We start from the raw sequence: 20,592 nt of genomic DNA, 5'->3' as shown, positions 1-20,592 counted from the left end.
TCCCACCTGATGAAACGGATCCAACACAAATGTACCAAGTCGAAAGTCTGCGTTTAATAATAATACATAGCAAAAGGTATGTACAACGATCACTTAATTACATTTATGATTTGAAATAGTATGCACTTTTATGGCAAATGAGTATTCGTAGGTAGATCAATATCGAATGTCCAATCTCTGATTGCGCAGGAAGCAAATATACAACCTGGAATATTTAGGGAACAATAGCAATGATACTTGAATGATTATATAGCTGGATACACTAGGGGGAGGTTCCGACTGCTTGTAGGACAGCTGGAGGGGGGGGGTAGAGTCTGGCTGTATCCCGTCTGGCCGAGGGTATCCTGGGAGAGCCCACAGTCGTGCGACCCGGTGCCCAGCGATCCTCGATCCACAGATGAAAGCAGTTGGACTCTCTGTGGCCGGCATCCTCCGGTCCACGATGGAGAGACGTGAGGCGACCTCGTCGTGTAGAGCGTCTTCTCACCTGTCGTCCTCTCCGGGGGGGGTATTTCCAACACACCGCAGTGTTGGCCTTTATCCATAGAATAATCAAAGTACTCAAAGCATAATCCAAGCCGGGGAAGGCTAGCCGTCGTCGGTAGAATAATCCAATATACAGGTCCACTCGCTCTTTGGCCTGGAGCTCCTCGGGTGCAGCTTCACGTGGGGTCAACCACCCTGGATAAGCGTCCAGCTGATGCCCGAAACGATGGGGGTGCTGATTACTATAGAACTCTTACCGCACGAGGCACTACATATGAATAGACTATTATTAGCTTAATAGAATACGTCCAACTCGACGATATAGTGCCAAATATGACTATTCAAATATTAATATACACGATGTCTCAATGCCGATACTGGGCCGAATTGGCCTTACTGCCCACACGTGGTTCGCGGGGAGGCTTTTGCGTCTGTCACTCTGTTGGAGGGTAAGGAACTGGACTAAAAGAAAGCTCTACTTTAATAGCGCAGTATATATACGCACTATGAACAAATAGTACCATTAGTGGTGCGGTAGACATATTCCTACGCGGAACTAGGACTTGTCCATACATGTTGAGCGGTACGATTGAACCTGGTCTGAGGGGTATGGCGACCTGGCACCAAGGTCTCGTCCAATGGTAGAATGGAGACTATTATGGGATGTTCAGTAGACTAGAAGGGATATTCAATGCATATTGTACAAGGAATATACAAGGGATATCAGGGGATATACAAATACAATTAAATATATATATATAAATAAATATATATATTCGGTTTAATCTGATCCTTCAGAACAGTGTTGTTAATGCATTTTATTACCTGGGCCCTATTCCCCGTACCTGGTTCAACTAAGTCGATCAAGAGTCCCATTATCCAGATTCAATTAACCCGATGTTTGAAGCCGGGATTTTCCTGTTCCTCGAACGCTGATTCAGTCTCGTTAACTCGAACCAGACTTGAGACTCTGGATAATTGCGCGCGGCCACTTCAGTTGAAAAGACAGCAGGTGTCGATCACAGAAATCCTGATCTTCTAACGGCATTGATTGATTGATTGTTTTAAAACTTTATTAACAGATTGCAGGCGGCTCAATAGCCTCGCTGACAAGTTAAATGCATAATCTATAGGCTAATTTTAAATCCCTCATTACCCCAATCAATCAGATTATATTTCTTTAAACGTTCCTGCTGGCAGTAGGTTTATGGATTGAATAATCAAATGAGATCTTGCTAGCGAAAATAAGTAGTTCAACTGTTTCAGAATAAGGATACGGCTCTCTTATCCATTGATTGATGTATGGTGGATGTTTTACTAATCTGCACTGTGGTGTGACGGTTTGTCCTTTTGCCTTTCACGCAGACGACCCGCGTTCGAATCCCCCTCCTTCTAGTCTTTTTCTTCTTTTTGCAATGTAAATACTTTGGTGCACGTTTAGAGCTATATAAAGAATGACATCCTCAATGCATGTAGATTTATAATATTTTAACTTAAAACTAGGCTACTTTTGCGTATAATCATTAATATTATATTCCAAAAAAATTATATTGGAAACGCGGGGTTTCGAACTCGGGTCGTCGGGTTGACAGGATTGAGCACTAGCCGTTGGACCACTGTGGCAGACAGGATATATCCATTGTGTATCCATCAATGGACAAGAAACCCGTGTTTCGAATATTTTTCTTTTGAATTAAGTTTTATCTCTTTATTCTCAAATGCATTAATGTGACGTCAACAGCTCATTCAATTTCTCAAATCCGTCAAACAGCGCATCTCATCTCTAATCCCAGTTACAATCAGTGGTGCAGTGCTGGTATAACTCGGTATAACAGCGTTATACCTCGGTCACTGAGGCTGAAGTACGCGCAATCGCTTTTTACATGGCATTATCCAACCGGACTCCCGGAGAAGCATGCAGCTGCAGAGCCGCAGAGCCAGCGGCGCTCTCTGGGCCGCGCGCTGACGGCCGCGCTGTGAGGCAATAGTATCCAGCTGCAGGACGAGAGCAGCCAAAAAAAACTGTGCATGCGCGCGCACGCGCACGCTCGTGGAGCGTTTGACCTACTGTCAATTTGCCACTGCACCACTGGTTACAATATCACACAAAAACCACAATCCACGCATAGAAACTTCAATTTTATGCTTGAATGAAACACAATCCGGGCGCTCCGTTAAGCAAATCTACAGCGGAGAATATATGAAACTAATCAGAGCCAAACGGCCGATAGGTTTCATTCATTAAAAATATCCCTGCGGGATTCACATTTGCAATGCGCCGTTATTAAAATAACCACATGCAGTGTGTATCGCGACTCCGAGCGCCGTATATGACGTGCATTATTTTATTTAGGACAAAGTAAATCTATAGGCTCAATATGATTTATTATCAGCATTTAGTTCTATTATTATACATTTCAAAAGCCCCCTCTAGGAAAATGAAGCACAAAAACATAATTCAGAATGGTATAATGGTTCTAGACTGTGAGAAATATTTCAGGAAGCGAGCTGGCATTTCTTTGCGGGGGCGTGGCCATGGTTCATCCAGCTAACTGAACTTAACCCTGCTCCCGACCAGGCTCAAACTTTTTGATCTGTTGTTATGGTGATTTAGAAAATCGAGCGTCGGGGAATGGAAAGTTCTGGCTTAAGTCAGGCTATGCTGGAGATTATCCGGCTAACTCAGTTAGCCAGGTACGGGGAACGGGGCCCTGGTGTGCTGTATGTTACACGATTGATTGATTGATTGATTGATTGAAAAGTCGCCTAACTAACGCCTAACTAACTAAGATGGACGATCACTGCTATTCAGCCAAGCCAAAGCAGAGGTACATTTGAGTATATATGTATGTTTTTTAAATAAATGCCCAGTCTTGTGCTTTGTCACCACCTGTCAATCTGTTCTGTTATTGGTCCATGATGGCAATAAGTTGATATAGACTTTATTCTGTCAACCTTGACAATGTATGGCTAATGCTATTGATGTAGACTCATCAAAGTATTTTTAAATGCTTTGTCTAATAAACTAGACTAAATATAGCCTATAGAACAGATTTTTACAGCCTAATCTAAAACAGATTTTTTACACATTGGTTCAAACATGATCACGGAAGGTGACAACCCGAACATGTCATGTTGTGTCACAACAGAATGAGTAGGTGAGTGTTAGGCCTACAGAAAGTGTAATCTATTGATTGACTTGCGCAACCTAGTCAATTCGGTAGAAGAGTCTGGTGGGCGAGATTATGCATGACCAGCCTGTGATCTAAAAACTCCTGCCTGTGGCTGAATAATGAAGCCCAAAGTCGCGTCACGCGCAAGAGCATATTATATGTGTTGATAGAATCACGTTAATATAGAGATGAAAACAATACGTTATTTCAATTGATATGAATAGCTAGTTACGTTAATATAGAGCGATGAACGTTATTTCGATTGAGAGAGATGATAAATTAATTAAACGTAAAAAAGAAAAAAAATTAACTAAGAGTGATTTGAACTTGTGACCATAGGCTCCACAGCAAGCTGACGAACAAGTTGAGCTAAGTGCATCGATGTTAAAACTGATTGACGAATGCATAATTTACACTTGTGCCAATTGCGTGCGTTTGTCTAAGTATTATTATTATTATTATTATCTACCGGCGTGGGGGCAAAATCTGCGTGTGTGCGAGGGCTCTCGCATTATTATTATTATCTACCGGCGTGGGGGCAAAACATTATTATTATTAAACCTGCGTGTGTGCGAGCGTGCGCGCATTATTATTATTATTATCTAGGCTCATGCGCATGCTCATACCGGCATAGGGGCGAAACTAGCATAGATCAGTGGCCAATCAGAGCAACGCGGAAGGACAAGCCAGTTGCCGAAAGCATAGACGCGACAGGACAGCAGAGGTAAGACTGCTTGTTGTGAAGGGCCAGATTAAACTGGGAATCTGCCTTTATTGTTTTATATACTTTGTATATTATTTATATATACACGGTATATCCCTTTACCTGCGTCCAATATTTCGCTCTCCTTATTGGATAGCGCCCTAGGCTCCAGGCAGTCTCGCACTCAGACAGGTGCAATGGGCGAGTTTCAGGCATGTCAGAACATGCCCGGAGACAGTGTATTGATACCAGACAAGAACTGAGGTTTGGTACTAGATTGTCACTTAAGTATATATGCTGGCGCAGGTGTGCCCAGCAGTGGTTCATTCAGTTCGTCTAAAGCAGCAGTGTGACAAGTTCGGTAACATTGAAGTGAGCAACCGTGCGTTTAAAACATGTGAGAATAGAATAGTAAAAGTGTCAGAGTTTAGTGAAGTAATGTCAAGTTCGACCTAGTTTAATGTGAAGTATAGTGCACAGGAGAGCCAGCGTCGGCGATTGCAGAACCATTCCTGGTTGGTTTATATTGATTTGGGACGTGACCACCGGAGAAGAGCATCGTTGATTTCCACTATCGTTTGGGATTCAACCTCGTGAGGATTACAACTCGGGCCTGCCTCGTGGACGGGGCTGGCTAGCTGTTATCAATGCTGTCGGGCATTTGGATTACAATTATTGCTTTTGCTGCTGATCAAGGGAGTTTACAAGAACCGACTCCTGTACCTGGAGTCTCTTTATTCCTCGTTGAATCAGACGGAGTACCCGAACATTCCTCTACCCTCCAGGCCTTACACCCCGGAGGGAACCCATTGTCTCCAGTCGGTACCAGTGTTGCCCTATATAATTTCTACTATACAACAGGTGGCGTCAACTTAGACCCATCGTAGTATTCCTGCTATTCTTAGTGACTCATGCTCTTGACTGACTTTACGTATATTCTTCGCCATACAAGCGCAACCCTAATTCTCATTCTGTAACCTAACGTTGCCTAATAATAATAAATTACCCTCAAATACTATTTCTGTGTCAATGCCGTGTTCTTGTGGGTGTTCACCATCTATATTTGATGTACTGTCTGGCCAGTAATTAAAGTACATAACTAGCAGTGGTTTAATCTATCACAATCTTTAATACAGTCAGGGTTTTGTAACCCCTCAGTTACAATTGGTCCTTCGAGCCGGAGGGTATCAGTGTAATATTTAATATAATATTAATATTAACATGGCCAGCGGTGAACACTCCCCAAGCGGCTCCCCTAAGCTAGAACGCCCGCAGCGCAAACGTCAGCTACCTCCATATCTGGAGGAATTCGCTTTCGTTCTACCCCCTAGCTTATCTAAACGGACGTTAAATACGAATAAAACGGATAGTTTAAGCATGCCCACTCCTATCGACTTGGCGGCACCGCCAGTAGAGACCCCAGAGGGTTCAAACAAAACTGACTTAGCTCACGGGGGGGACCAAGCGGGACATGACGTGACTATCCCTCCAGACAGCGTCACCGGGATAGACCCCGGAGCGCTCCAGGATAAAGAAAGCGCTCCAGGGATAGACCCCGGTGCACAACCAACCCAAGAGCGCGTACCCGAGACAGCCCTCGGCGCGCAACCACGAGAAGAGTACCGCGCTCAAGAGATAGACCTCGGAGCGCGCCAGGAGAACAGGTCTCCACCAAGCCCTGTCAACGCCCGATCACCTCCATCGGTGTCATCCCCCAGCGAGGCTGACCAGAGACTGGCGCAAGCCTTAATCGCCACGCTGACAGCTTCAACCGAAAGAGACCGTCTCCAAGCACAGACACTTAGTGAGCGCGAACACTCTGCAGTGGAACGAGAACGCCTCCAGGCGCAACAACAGAACGAGCGAGAACGCATCCGACTAGAAGAGAGTCGCCTCCAGGCCGACACAGCGATGACCATCAGACTGGAAGAGAGGCGCCTCCAGGCTGAAGAAACCATTCAGCGAGACCGTACCAACGCGCAACGCGATGCACAGCGCAACGCCGCCAATGCACAGCGCGAAGCGGAGCGGGACCGCCTGCAGGCGCAGATGATAGAACAATTGATCCAGAGGGCTACCCCCCACTCCTCCACGCGGAGCTCCCGGAGATCATCACGACACGGGTCGAGGGCACCTTCCCCTCCCCGACACATCTACACGGGACCCAGCCAGCAGGAAGAACCTGTTCACGTCGCCGAGCCCCCTCCCCGACCGGTCCATACGGGACCCAGCCAACGGGAAGAACCGGCCTACGTCGCCGAGAGACTAACTAGAAGACTCCAAGACCTAGCGGAGGAAGAGGAGGGATATCAAGCCCACCAGCACGAACCTACTTTGGACCAGGAGGCCCAGTACAGCCCCGACCCCAGCCCCGAGCCACTGCGTTACGAACCCCCGACCCAAACCAAGGTTGAGTTTAATACACAGTCAGCACCGAGGAGCAGCACCTGGGGGCCCGGCCTCTGGTACCCACCCAGCACTAACCCACAACCCCACGTACGGGGAGACTCGCCCAGGAGGCCTCTCCCCCTACGCTCATCGGTGTCCCAGCCATCCATGGCATCTTACCTTGGCACACCGACGTTCCCAGACTTTACGCGCGAGGACAGAGCACAGTACACGGAATTACGCATGTGTTTGGAGACTATGTTGTCCGATGTCCCCGACGAGTCGTACAAATATGCCATCCTCCTCAAGCATCTCAAGGTGCCCAGAGCGCATAACATAGCGCTGGCATATTCCAACTCAAGCACCCCATACTCCGCGGCTCTGGTGGCCCTCGACCAGCGCTATGGACGCATATGGGATTACGTGATCCAAGAAATACGAGAGATCGACCGCCTCCCCCCAGCCAAAGACAATAGAGCACTGGATGACCTCTCTATCAAGGTACAATCCCTCATGGGGATGCTGGGGTCCCAAAAGGAGAAGGGGAGACATGAACTGTATGCAAATTCTAACGTGGAGCGGATACTGGAGAAGCTCCCTCCAGCCCGTCAAGAGCGTTTTCGGCGGCAGAGAGACCACAGTGACCCCAACGGCCCAGAACCATCCCTCCTAGACCTAGCTGATTTCCTCGCCAGGGAAGTTAGCAGTCTACGATTGGACACATTCGTGTGGAGTGGCTCTGACCCTAGAGATGGACCGAGAAGGTTCAACGACAACCGCCGGTCCGTGACAGTTATGCACCAAGCCGAGGTTGAGCCACGGCAGACGAGCCACAACACCCACGTCAAGGAGAAGTGGAAGGCTGTCTGTCAGTACTGTGAAAATGAACATTGGCTGTCTCAATGTGACACCTTCAAGAGGCTGACCGCTGACGAGGTGAGTCAGTGGATCAAAGCGAACCGCCGCTGCTTCCGCTGCGCGCGCAGCCATATGGCAGCTGAGTGCCGCCTAAAGAAAAGATGCAGCAAGTGCGACGGCGCCCACCTGGAGGTCCTGCACGACAGCAACAAGCGTCCGCCAGGACAACAAAGTAAGCCCGTCACGGTGATGTACCAGGCCGAGGCGGTGTCACCACAAACCAGTCCTGGACCCCCCCCCCTGGTGTCCTGACTGCTACAGCAGACACTGGGAGTCACGGTGCTACTCGGACTACCGCGAGTCGGCACCACTACAGAAGATCCATTGGCCCCCCCCTGGTGTACTTACTGCCGCAGCGGACACTCCATGTCACGGTGTGAAGCCTACCAGAAACTGACCCCCGCCGAAATGGATCAGTGGAGTAGGACGAACACACAGGACCACGCTCGCTGCGATACACTGCGCGAGGCCCACAAGAAAGGACTAGCCCGACAAGGCAACCCACCAACAGGAGTGCTCCACATAGACCCCAAGCAGAGCGGGACCCCCCGAGTGCTCATCAAAGTGGTCAGAGTGCTCCTGAGCTACGAGGACAAGGTCATGGACACTTACGCCGTCCTAGATTGACCTCCGGTCAATGGTCTCTAACTACACACCCTCAAGACCCCTACGCTCTGCATCTTCTGGCCGCCTCAGACCTACTCCTATCCAAGCTCCGGGAGGGTCATCAAAGAGAAGTCGCCTATTCTCAGTCCTTGCCCCACAATGGTGGAATGAACTACCCACCCCAGTTAGGACAGCCGAATCACGTCCAATCTTTCGCCGTCGACTAAAGACGCACTTCTTCAACCATTATCTGAATAAAAAAAAAAAAAAAAAAAACTAAAAAAAATCTAACCCTAACTAACCGTACTGTCATGCACTTGTCCTAATAAACTAACCTACACTGTAGCACTCAACACTTTGATGAACATTGTTGCTCAGCTGATAGAGTTGTGCCCTTCCTGATGGCTTGTCGTACAGAACTTGTAAGTCGCTTTGGATAAAAGCGTCAGCTAAATGACTAAATGTAAATGTAAATGTAAATGTAGATGATGGATCTGAAAAGACTCTCCTCCTCGCTTCCGCCGCAGCCCAGTTGGGCCTGCGGGGTAACAAAGAAACAATGACAATCCGTACTATTCAGCGAGACCTGAAGACCATAAAGGGTGAAAATGTCTCATTCAAAATAGCAGCGGTCGGGCAGCCCGAGAAGCGGTACAGCATCACTAAAGCATTTACAGGCCATGACATAGGTCTGTCAAGCTACAACTACCCCATCCCACAGCTGATGGCGAAGTACGAGCACCTACGCAGACTACCTATACCGCTTATCGACGGCGCCACACCGACCCTGCTCATAGGCTCCGACCACGCGGACCTCATTCTCCCAATTGAGGCGGCCCACATCGGACCCAAAGGATGCCCAGTCGCGGTTCAGACCCGACTGGGGTGGACGCTCCAGGGCCCCCTCTACGGACTTGACAGTCAACCCACGTCTACACGCTGCCTGCATACAAAGGTGAGCGACACCGGCCACTCTCTCGTACAGCCCGTTGAGAGGCTATTGACATTAGACGAGAGGCCTGTGAGAGAACCGTGGGCCCAAGAAGAGGGAGTTCCGAACTCCACCGCCCTCAGCTGCACTCCAAGCGACGTAGCTGACCTCGAACCCAGCACCCCAAACGACTTCTTGATGGGGCGGCCGGAACCGGCCCCTCCTCAGACGGGGTACAGACCAAACAAGAGGAACAGACGGAGGATGTGGAGACACAGCCAAGCACAGATCAACCAGTCTCAGGCCCGCTTCCTCCTAAGCTCCCTACCATCCCTTCCAGCCCGTCAGAAGCGGGTCAAGGACAGGGACAACTTAAAAGTGGACACAGTCGTTATGATCATAGACCAGTCACTACCCCGAGCTATGTGGCCGGCCGGCCGCGTAAGCAAAGTGATCACTGGTGCCGACGGAAAGGTCAGAGCGGCAGAAGTTATTGTCCAAGGGCGGACTTACACCCGACCCGTGGCGAGGCTGATAGAGTTGCCGAGGCTCCCTGACTCCCCTGATGACGATCATGACCCACTGACTTTGTAGATTGCCCTACTCCCCACAACAGACATTGAGCAGTTGACTGGACTATTAATCTGTCTCCCTTTAACTAATTAGGTGCGGACTAATTAGGAGGCGGCTGTTGTGAAGGGCCAGATTAAACTGGGAATCTGCCTTTATTGTTTTATATACTTTGTATATTATTTATATATACACGGTATATCCCTTTACCTGCGTCCAAACCATAGTAATATTTCGCTCTCCTTATTGGATAGCGCCCTAGGCTCCAGGCAGTCTCGCACTCAGACAGGTGCAATGGGCGAGTTTCAGGCATGTCAGAACATGCCCGGAGACAGTGTATTGATACCAGACAAGAACTGAGGTTTGGTACTAGATTGTCACTTAAGTATATATGCTGGCGCAGGTGTGCCCAGCAGTGGTTCATTCAGTTCGTCTAAAGCAGCAGTGTGACAAGTTCGGTAACATTGAAGTGAGCAACCGTGCGTTTAGAACATGTGCGAATAGAATAGTAAAAGTGTCAGAGTTTAGTGAAGTAACGTCAAGTTCGACCTAGTTTAATGTGAAGTATAGTGCACAGGAGAGCCAGCGTCGGCGATTGCAGAACCATTCCTGGTTGGATTATATTGATTTGGGACGTGACCACCGGAGAAGAGCATCGTTGATTTCCACTATCGTTTGGGATTCAACCTCGTGAGGATTACAACTCGGGCCTGCCTCGTGGACGGGGCTGGCTAGCTGTCATCAATGCTGTCGGGCATTTGGATTACAATTATTGCTTTTGCTGCTGATCAAGGGAGTTTACAAGAACCGACTCCTGTACCTGGAGTCTCTTTATTCCTCGTTGAATCAGACGGAGTACCCGAACATTCCTCTACCCTCCAGGCCTTACACCCCGGAGGGAACCCATTGTCTCCAGTCGGTACCAGTGTTGCCCTATATAATTGCTACTATACAACAGGTGGCGTCAACTTAGACCCATCGTAGTATTCCTGCTATTCTTAGTGACTCATGCTCTTGACTGACTTTACGTATATTCTTCGCCATACAAGCGCGACCCTAATTCTCATTCTGTAACCTAACGTTGCCTAATAATAATAAATTACCCTCAAATACTATTTCTGTGTCAATGCCGTGTTCTTGTGGGTGTTCACCATCTATATTTGATGTACTGTCTGGCCAGTAATTAAAGTACATAACTAGCAGTGGTTTAATCTATCACAATCTTTAATACAGTCAGGGTTTTGTAACCCCTCAGTTACACTGCTGAAACTAGTTCTACTAAAGTGAACTATCCCTTTAAACACCTTGTATAAAACACTAGTTGTGTAGTTCTAGTTACCGTCATGTAGGCCTGTCCCTGCTAAGGATTTGTGTAGTCGACTTTGATTGGCCGAAATTTGTCTATGCCCCTGAATGCAATTTATTATTATTTTTTATTTCTTTTGGGGGATCATTCCATTTGGGCTGTGGGGGTGCTTAATGTCTGAAGAAGTCGACTGAATGCTTCTTGTCCTCTGCGAAAGCATGCAATTGGTCCACTGATGGATACATCTTGATATGTCTAGTGTGTGAAATCCTCTTTCAGTGCCTCTGTGCCCAGTTTTCTTAGGCAGTTAGCCTTGCTGGTAATGTGCGCCATTAGCGTTAGCCACGCTTCTAGGCCTATTTGCCTTTGGAAAGAATGATTTTGAATGATGATTTTCTTTTTTGCATTCGACTAAGAGGTTGGCAGTCGACTACGGCTCCTTTCGATCGATTAGTCGACTATTCGACTAGTCAAGGTCAGCCCTACCGTCACGTGACAAAAACAGAATTGACGCCGTCACAATGGCATGTATCGGTTAGAAATTAACTTCATACATTTTGTTCAAAGAATCACAAAAACACAGTTGAGTATAATGATGTATTATTGTTGTTGTAATCATTTGTCAGGAATTTGTCAAATAAAGGACAGCTTTATGTAAATGCTGTTATTATGAACTCCAGCTGATTTAGATTTTCTCTTTATCTGGAAATAATCACTTGCCAATTATCGCTGCTGCCGGTCTCGACACGGCCTGCAGCTGCTGTTCCATGAATGGAGGATGAAATAGTTCCCAGATGTCCAATTATCAGCTAATCAAAACCTGGTACTGCAGTATGTGTGCGAGCAGATTCACAAACAGTTTTAAAACAAGGTCCTTCTGTTCGTGTTCAAGTCTCCTCCACCCGTATATACCCTCCCTACCTTATCCACCTCATCCACCCTTATATACCCTCCCTACCTCATCCACCCTTATATACCCTCCCTACCTCATCCACCTCATCCACCCTTATATACCCTCCCTACCTCATCCACCTCCTCCCCCCTTATATACCCTCCCTACCTCATCCACCTCATCCCCCCTTATATACCCTCCCTACCTCATCCACCTCATCCCCCCTTATATACCCTCCCTACCTCATCCACCTCATCCACCCTTATATACCCTCCCTACCTCATCCACCTCCTCCCCCCTTATATACCCTCCCTACCTCATCCACCTCATCCCCCCTTATATACCCTCCCTACCTCATCCACCTCATCCCCCCTTATATACCCTCCCTACCTCATCCACCTCATCCCCCCTTATATACCCTCCCTACCTCATCCACCTCATCCATCCTTATATACTGTAATCTCCCTCCCTCATCCACCTCCTCCATCCTTATATACTGTAACCTCTCTACCTCATCCACCTCCTCCATCCTTATATACTGTAACCTCTCTATCTCATCCACCTCCTCCATCCTTATATACTGTAACCTCTCTACCTCATCCACCTCCTCCATCCTTATATACTGTAATCTCCCTCCCTCATCCACCTCCTCCATCCTTATATACTGTAACCTCTCTACCTCATCCACCTCCTCCATCCTTATATACTGTAATCTCTCTATCTCATCCACCTCCTCCATCCTTATATACTGTAACCTCTCTACCTCATCCACCTCCTCCATCCTTGTATACTGTAATCTCCCTCCCTCATCCACATCCTCCACCCTTATATACTGTAGCCTCTCTACCTCATCCACCTCCTCCATCCTTATATAGCTGAGCTAAGGTTTTTGCTGTTGAATCACAACAGTATCCTAACAGAGATGCTGAAATTGGTCCCAGATGATGAATTATCATCTCGTCAGAAACTGTTATGCTACATCTATAATCTATAATCAACCTGTAGCCATCTGTTCATCATTAACACACAGAATCACAAGATATAGGATCATAATAATAATTAACACAGAATCCTAATTGCAGAGAGAAATGCAGGGAAACAGAGCCAGTAGATACCAGGATATATTGGGAAACAATATGTAAGAAAGAGGCTGGCCTTTTATTCGTATAGTATATCTTGACTTGAGAACATCTGGATTATAAACCATACAGTCACTAGGGAGGTGTAGTCTGACATCACTTTAGTTTCCCGCGTGGTCCACCCATATAGGGATTTATCATTGGGAAAATGTATTATCGGCTATTGTAATAATTCTGCCTCATGAACATTGGCAAGCTTTCCCTTCTATCACTAACATTATTGTTTAAGCATCTTTGGTTGAAATAAAGTTAGTTATAAGGTTTTTAGTGTGGGTGGGAGTAGGGTCTGTCTGTAGTGTGGGTGGGAGTAGGGTATGTCTGTAGTGTGGGTGGGAGTAGGGTCTGTAGTGTGGGTGGGAGTAGGGTCTGTCTGTAGTGTGGGTGGGAGTAGGGTCTGTAGTGTGGGTGGGTGTAGTGTCTGTAGTGTGGGTGGGTGTAGTGTCTGTCTGTAGTGTGGGTGGGAGTAGGGTCTGTAGTGTGGGTGGGAGTAGGGTCTGTCTGTAGTGTGGGTGGGAGTAGGGTCTGTAGTGTGGGTGGGTGTAGTGTCTGTAGTGTGGGTGGGTGTAGTGTCTGTCTGTAGTGTGGGTGGGTGTAGGGTCTGTCTGTAGTGTGGGTGTAGGGTCTGTCTGTAGTGTGGGTGGGTGGGTGGGTGTAGGGTCTGTCTGTAGTGTGGGTGGGTGGGTGGGTGTAGGGTCTGTCTGTAGTGTGGGTGGGTGTAGGGTCTGTCTGTAGTGTGGGTGGGTGTAGGGTCTGTCTGTAGTGTGGGTGGGAGTAGGGTCTGTCTGTAGTGTGGGTGGGTGGGTGGGTGTAGGGTCTGTCTGTAGTGTGGGTGGGTGGGTGGGTGGGTGTAGGATCTGTCTGTAGTGTGGGTGGGTGTAGGGTCTGTCTGTAGTGTGGGTGGGAGTAGGGTCTGTCTGTAGTGTGGGTGGGAGTAGGGTCTGTCTGTAGTGTGGGTGGGAGTAGGGTCTGTGGTGTGGGTGGGAGTAGGGTCTGTCTGTAGTGTAGGTGGGAGTAGGGTCTGTCTGTAGTGTGGGTGGGAGTAGTGCTAGGTGTTTTTCAACCTACCTTTCTCTTCACAAACTTATCCCAGTAGTTGTTTGGGAAAGATCTGTAAAACAAAAGAAACAGTTGATGAATTAAACTTTTCCAGTAATTGATGGATGTTAAATCTGTTTTATCACATTATGTAAATTATCTTCAAGGCCATTCATCCATCCATCTGTCCGTCCATCCCTCCCTCCCTCCATAAACGGTAAGCGTGATTATTTACATTAAATATGTAATGCTTGTCTAATAACCAGGACATACAATGTTCATTATTTCATTCACATTCAGTTCAGAACGTTGAACATTTTTCACTCCATAGATTAATCTAGATAAACAAAATGTAACGCTTTAAATAATTTAAATTAATCTCCAAAGTTAAAGCATTACTTTGACAGCCCTAATTTTTTTAAATGTCAAATAAAAATGAATCAATCAATCACACCAACAACAGACAGGGGTCCCTGAAACAAGGTCCTATATGATGGTGGTCAGCAGACAGTTAACGGCAGCAAACAGCAAACAGCGCCTAAGCGCAACAGCAATAACTGCTGATAGATGTCAAAACAAAACAAACAACAATGCAAATGTGATCATGAATATGGAAATCCAACTGCATAATTAATCACGTTTACGTTTAAGTGATTCATAAACATGACGATGCGAGCCAACACCTCTATGTGAGGTTTAAATAGCATACATGCTGTTATTACCAACCAAATCAGCTCTGTCAAATCGGTATAACTATTACCCTTTTAAAAACGTATAATTGATTTGAATCGAATAAAATCTGTAGCCAGATTAATGAGCTTTTACGATGCATTGAATCATCTGTCTAAATAACAGGAATAGAAGTGTTTAAATTGTTCCACCTCTAGACGTATTGCATATCAGATCCTATCCTGACTGCCTCACGGTGCTATTAGTTACTTATGGACTAAATGAACATGGCAAAACCACTGGCCTCTCAGGGTGCTGGCATTTAGGCAGAGGAGAGATTACACTATCAGATGCAGAGTTCATCACCTACATTAAGCTGTAATTACTGCTAGAGAGAGAGAGAGCGCTGATTACCTGAGATAACGATAGCAGAGGAGGTCACAGGGGAATGGTGATAAATTAACTATATGTCTGTTAAGGGGAGACTCTAATTCTCTCTCTCTCTCTCTCTCTCTCTCTCTCTCTCTCTCTCTCTCTCTCTCTCTCTCTCTCTCTCTCTCTCTCTCCTCCAGAGTGTCTTATCTCTCATCTATCAACTGAAAACCAATTAATTTATGTGATGAACTCATCAGGGAACCGGTGCTTTGTGATGGACAGTGGAATATATAATTAATAATATAATATATTCGTAGTATAGCAGACTACTGCAGTAAGGGTGACAGATATATATGATATGTAGTAATATCTCCCTCTGAGACATATATACATGTAGACATTTCACCATCTCTCAGTGAGACAGACATACATACATTAGACATTAATATCTCTGTCTGAGACACACATATACATTAGACATTAATATCTCTCAGAGACACACATACTGTACACGTAGACATTAATATCTCTCTCTGTGACACACATACATGCAGACATTAATATCTCTCTCTGTGACACACATACATGCAGACATTAATATCTCTCTCTGTGACACACATACATGCAGACATTAATATCTCTCTCTGAGACACACATACATGCAGACATTAATATCTCTCTCTGTGACACACATACAGTACATGCAGACATTAATATCTCTCTCTGAGACACACATACAGTACATGTAGACTTTAATATCTCTCTCTGAGACACACATACTGTACATGTAGACTTTAATATCTCTCTCTGTGACACACATACATGCAGACATTAATATCTCTCTCTGAGACACACATACAGTACATGCAGACATTAATATCTCTCTCTGTGACACACATACATGCAGACATTAATATCTCTTTCTGTGACACACATACAGTACATGCAGACATTAATATCTCTCTCTGAGACACACATACATGCAGACATTAATATCTCTCTCTGTGACACACATACATGTAGACATTAATATCTCTCTCTGAGACACACATACAGTACATGCAGACATTAATATCTCTCTCTGAGACACACATACAGTACATGCAGACATTAATATCTCTCTCTGAGACACACATACAGTACATGCAGACATTAATATCTCTCTCTGAGACACACATACATGCAGACATTAATATCTCTTTCTGTGACACACATACAGTACATGCAGACATTAATATCTCTCTCTGAGACACACATACATGCAGACATTAATATCTCTCTCTGAGACATACAGTACATGCAGACATTAATATCTCTCTCTGAGACACACATACATGCAGACATTAATATCTCTCTCTGAGACACACATACATGCATACATTAATATTTCTCTCACTGTGACACACATACATGCAGACATTAATATCTCTCTCTGAGACACACATACAGTACATGCAGACATTAATATCTCTCTCTGAGACACACATACATGCATACATTAATATCTCTCTCTGAGACACACATACATGCAGACATTAATATCTCTCTCTGTGACACACATACAGTACATGCAGACATTAATATCTCTCTCTGTGACACACATACATGCAGACATTAATATCTCTCTCTGAGACACACATACATGCAGACATTAATATCTCTCTCTGAGACACACATACATGCAGACATTAATATCTCTCTCTGAGACACACATACAGTACATGCAGACATTAATATCTCTCTCTGAGACACACATACAGTACATGCAGACATTAATATCTCTCTCTGAGACATGCATACAGTACATGCAGACATTAATATCTCTCTCTGAGACACACATACAGTACATGCAGACATTAATATCTCTCTCTGAGACACACATACATGCAGACATTAATATCTCTCTCTGAGACACACATACAGTACATGCAGACATTAATATCTCTCTCTGAGACACGCATACAGTACATGTAGACATTAATATCTCTCTCTGAGACACACATACATATAGACATTAATATCTCTCTCTGAGACACACATACAGTACATGCAGACATTAATATCTCTCTCTGAGACACGCATACAGTACATGTAGACATTAATATCTTTCTCTGAGACACACATACATGTAGACATTAATATCTCTTTCTGAGACACACATACTGTACATGTAGACATTAATATCTCTCTCTGAGACACACATACTGTACATGTAGACTTTAATATCTCTCCCTGAGACACACATACATGCAGACATTAATATCTCTCTCTGAGACACACATACAGTACATGTAGACATTTCACCAGAGAATTCAGAGGTCAGTGTCAGACATGTTCGGTGCCTCTGGAGCCGGTAGGACACTTACATAGGGATGGGGTTTAACTCACTGTGTATTGATGACCAGTCGATCCCATTGGCCTTTAATGTCATCCTCAGAAGGCTGTTCTGTGATGTAGAGGCCGTCAAACTCCAGCTTCCTGGCGACCTCCTTCTCTCTCTTAAAGATCACCAGCGGTACCTGGAAAACACACACACGCACGCACGCACGCACGCACACACGCACGCACGCATGCACACACACACACACACACACACACACACACACACACACACACACACACGTATAAATAGAAAGAGACACAGAGAGACAGAGACACACAGAGAGACATTACCTTAGCACGGACACTCAGAACAAGATACAAGAGATACATGATTCCTTTATTGCCACACAACCAGGTTGGTGGTATTTGTGATCGGTACAGAGTGTATTGAAGCTCTACAGTACATCAAACTGGAACATAGATACACCCCCCCCCCCTTCCCAGCAATGGATACATAATACAGCACAACATGACACAATAAATACATAAATACAGCACAGCACGACACAGCACAACATAACACACGGAAGAGTCTAGTCCATCAGGTCAGGAGCTTGGTTAGTGTAAGGGGGGGAGGGGGAGAGGGGGGCCAAGGGAGTTCAGGGTCCGAATGGCGGTTGGGAAGAAGCTGTCCTTGAAGCGGGTGGTTTTTGAGAGGATGGACTTGAAGCGCCTACCTGAGGGCAGGGCCTGAAACAGGGGGTGTGCTGGGTGTGAGGGGTCCTTTGCAATTTTTCTGGCGCGGGTGGTTGTGCGGGAGGTGAAGATGGAGTCCTGGGAGGGAAGGTCATGGTATGTTTTCGTGGCAGCCATGTTGTTCCATCGTTCTGTTTCATGTTTGTTGCTAAGTGAACATTTACAACAAGCGGTGCAGGGGTAAGGCTAAGAGAATCATCAAGGACTCCAGCCACCCGAACAACTGCCTCTTTGAACTGCTGCGGTCAGGCAAGCGATACCGGAGTCTCAAGGCGAGCACAGAAAGACTCAGAAGAAGCTTCTATCCCCAGGCCATCAGGCTGCTCAACGAACAATAAACACTATGCAACAACCATCAAATGCACACAGCACACACATCCACACGCACACACTCACTTTAAACAAACAACACACTGCAGCACCCACTCTCCACACTTTAGATCACCTAAACACACTTTATATTTATTGGTAAAGGATTTGCACTACAACTCGTACACCTTACTGTAAATTGTACCTAAATTGTACCTCATCCCATTTCTGCTTTGCACTATATAGTATTGTATATTAGTACATTGCATAGTATATTGTATATTGTATGGTAACTCAGTTACTTCTATTCTGCATCGAACATTGTACATATGTCTATACTGAACACTGTGACCTCTATTTTTACTTCTATTTTACATGCTATACTATTTTATTTCATACTTATCTTGTCTAGCACAGTCTCTGGAGCGTAACAGTAAGAAGCATTTTGTATAAAAGTATTCTGTACTTCTGTATGACAAAAAAAAAGGGAAGCTAGGGAGGGACTTGTCGTGGATATTGATTGCTGTCTCTCTGTCTCTGAATCTCTGTCTCTGACTCTTTGTCTCTGACTCTTTGTCTCTGTCTCTCTGACTCTTTGTCTCTGTCTCTCTGTCTCTCTGACTCTTTGTCTCTGACTCTCTGACTCTTTGTCTCTGTCTCTCTGTCTCTTTGTCTCTGACTCTCTAACTCTTTGTCTCTGTCTCTCTGTCTTTCTGATTCTTTGTCTCTGTCTCTCTGACTCTTTGTCTCTGACTCTCTGACTCTTTGTCTCTGTCTCTCTGTCTCTTTGTCTCTGACTCTTTGTCTCTGTCTCTCTGACTCTTTGTCTCTGTCTCTCTGACTCTTTGTCTCTGTCTCTCTGTCTCTCTGACTCTTTGTCTCTGACTCTCTGACTCTTTGTCTCTGTCTCTCTGTCTCTTTGTCTCTGACTCTCTAACTCTTTGTCTCTGTCTCTCTGTCTTTCTGATTCTTTGTCTCTGTCTCTCTGACTCTTTGTCTCTGTCTTTCTGATTCTTTGTTTCTGTCTCTCTGTCTCTCTGACTCTTTGTCTCTGACTCTCTGACTCTTTGTCTCTGTCTCTCTGTCTCTGACTCTCTGACTCTCTAACTCTTTGTCTCTGTCTCTCTGTCTTTCTGATTCTTTGTCTCTGTCTCTCTGACTCTTTGTCTCTGACTCTCTAACTCTTTGTCTCTGTCTCTCTGTCTTTCTGATTCTTTGTCTCTGTCTCTCTGACTCTTTGTCTCTGACTCTCTGACTCTTTGTCTCTGTCTCCCTGTCTCTGTCTCTCTGATTCTTTGTCTCTGTCTCTCTGTCTCTGTCTCTCTGACTCTTTGTCTCTGTTTCTGTCTCTCTGACTCTTTGTCTCTGTCTCTGAATCTCTGTCTCTGACTCTTTGTTTCTGACTCTTTGTCTCTGTCTCTCTGTCTCTCTGTCTCTGTCTCTCTAACACTTTGTCTCTGTCTCTGAATCTCTGTCTCTGTCTCTGTCTCTCTGACTATTTGTCTCTGTCTCTGAATCTCTGTCTCTGACTCTTTGTTTCTGACTATTAAGTCTCTGTCTCTCTGTCTCTGTCTCTGTCTCTCTGTCTCTGTCTCTCTGTCTCTGTATCTCTGTCTCTCTGACTCTTTGTCTCTGACTCTTTGTCTCTGACTCTTTGTCTCTGACTCTTTGTCTCTGACTCTTTGTCTGACTCTCTGTCTCTGAATCCGTCTCTCAGTTTCTGACTCTTTGTCTCTTTGTCTCTGACTCTTTGTCTCTTTGTATCTGTCTCTCTGACTCTCTGACTCTCTGTCTCTTTGTCTCTCTGACTCTCTGACTCTCTGTCTCCATCTCTCTGTCTCTGACTCATTGTCTCTGTCTCCGACTCTGTTTCTCTGACTCTCTGTCTCCATCTCTCTGACTCTCTGTCTCTGAATCCGTCTCTCAGTTTCTGACTCTTTGTCTCTTTGTCTCTGACTCTTTGTCTCTTTGTATCTGTCTCTCTGACTCTCTGTCTCTTTGTCTCTCTGACTCT

At 45.7% G+C, this 20,592-nt stretch overlaps 1 protein-coding gene across 1 annotated transcript in view; it reads right to left on the bottom strand.

The window, feature by feature from the left end:
• Positions 1-20,592, bottom strand: part of ryr2a (ryanodine receptor 2a (cardiac)) — a gene marked incomplete at both ends in the record, with an annotated part of 432,832 nt that overhangs the window by 31,017 nt on the left and 381,223 nt on the right. Inside the window, 2 exon segments of the mRNA XM_084331016.1 lie at positions 14,178-14,220; positions 17,580-17,710. Of these exon segments, the coding sequence (XP_084187142.1) occupies positions 14,178-14,220; positions 17,580-17,710 (174 nt within the window).

The sequence above is a fragment of the Notolepis coatsorum genome, assembly GCF_963971535.1.
Source record: "Notolepis coatsorum genome assembly, chromosome: 15".
NCBI lineage: Eukaryota > Metazoa > Chordata > Actinopteri > Aulopiformes > Paralepididae > Notolepis > Notolepis coatsorum.
This window is presented reverse-complemented; position numbering and strand designations above follow the sequence as displayed.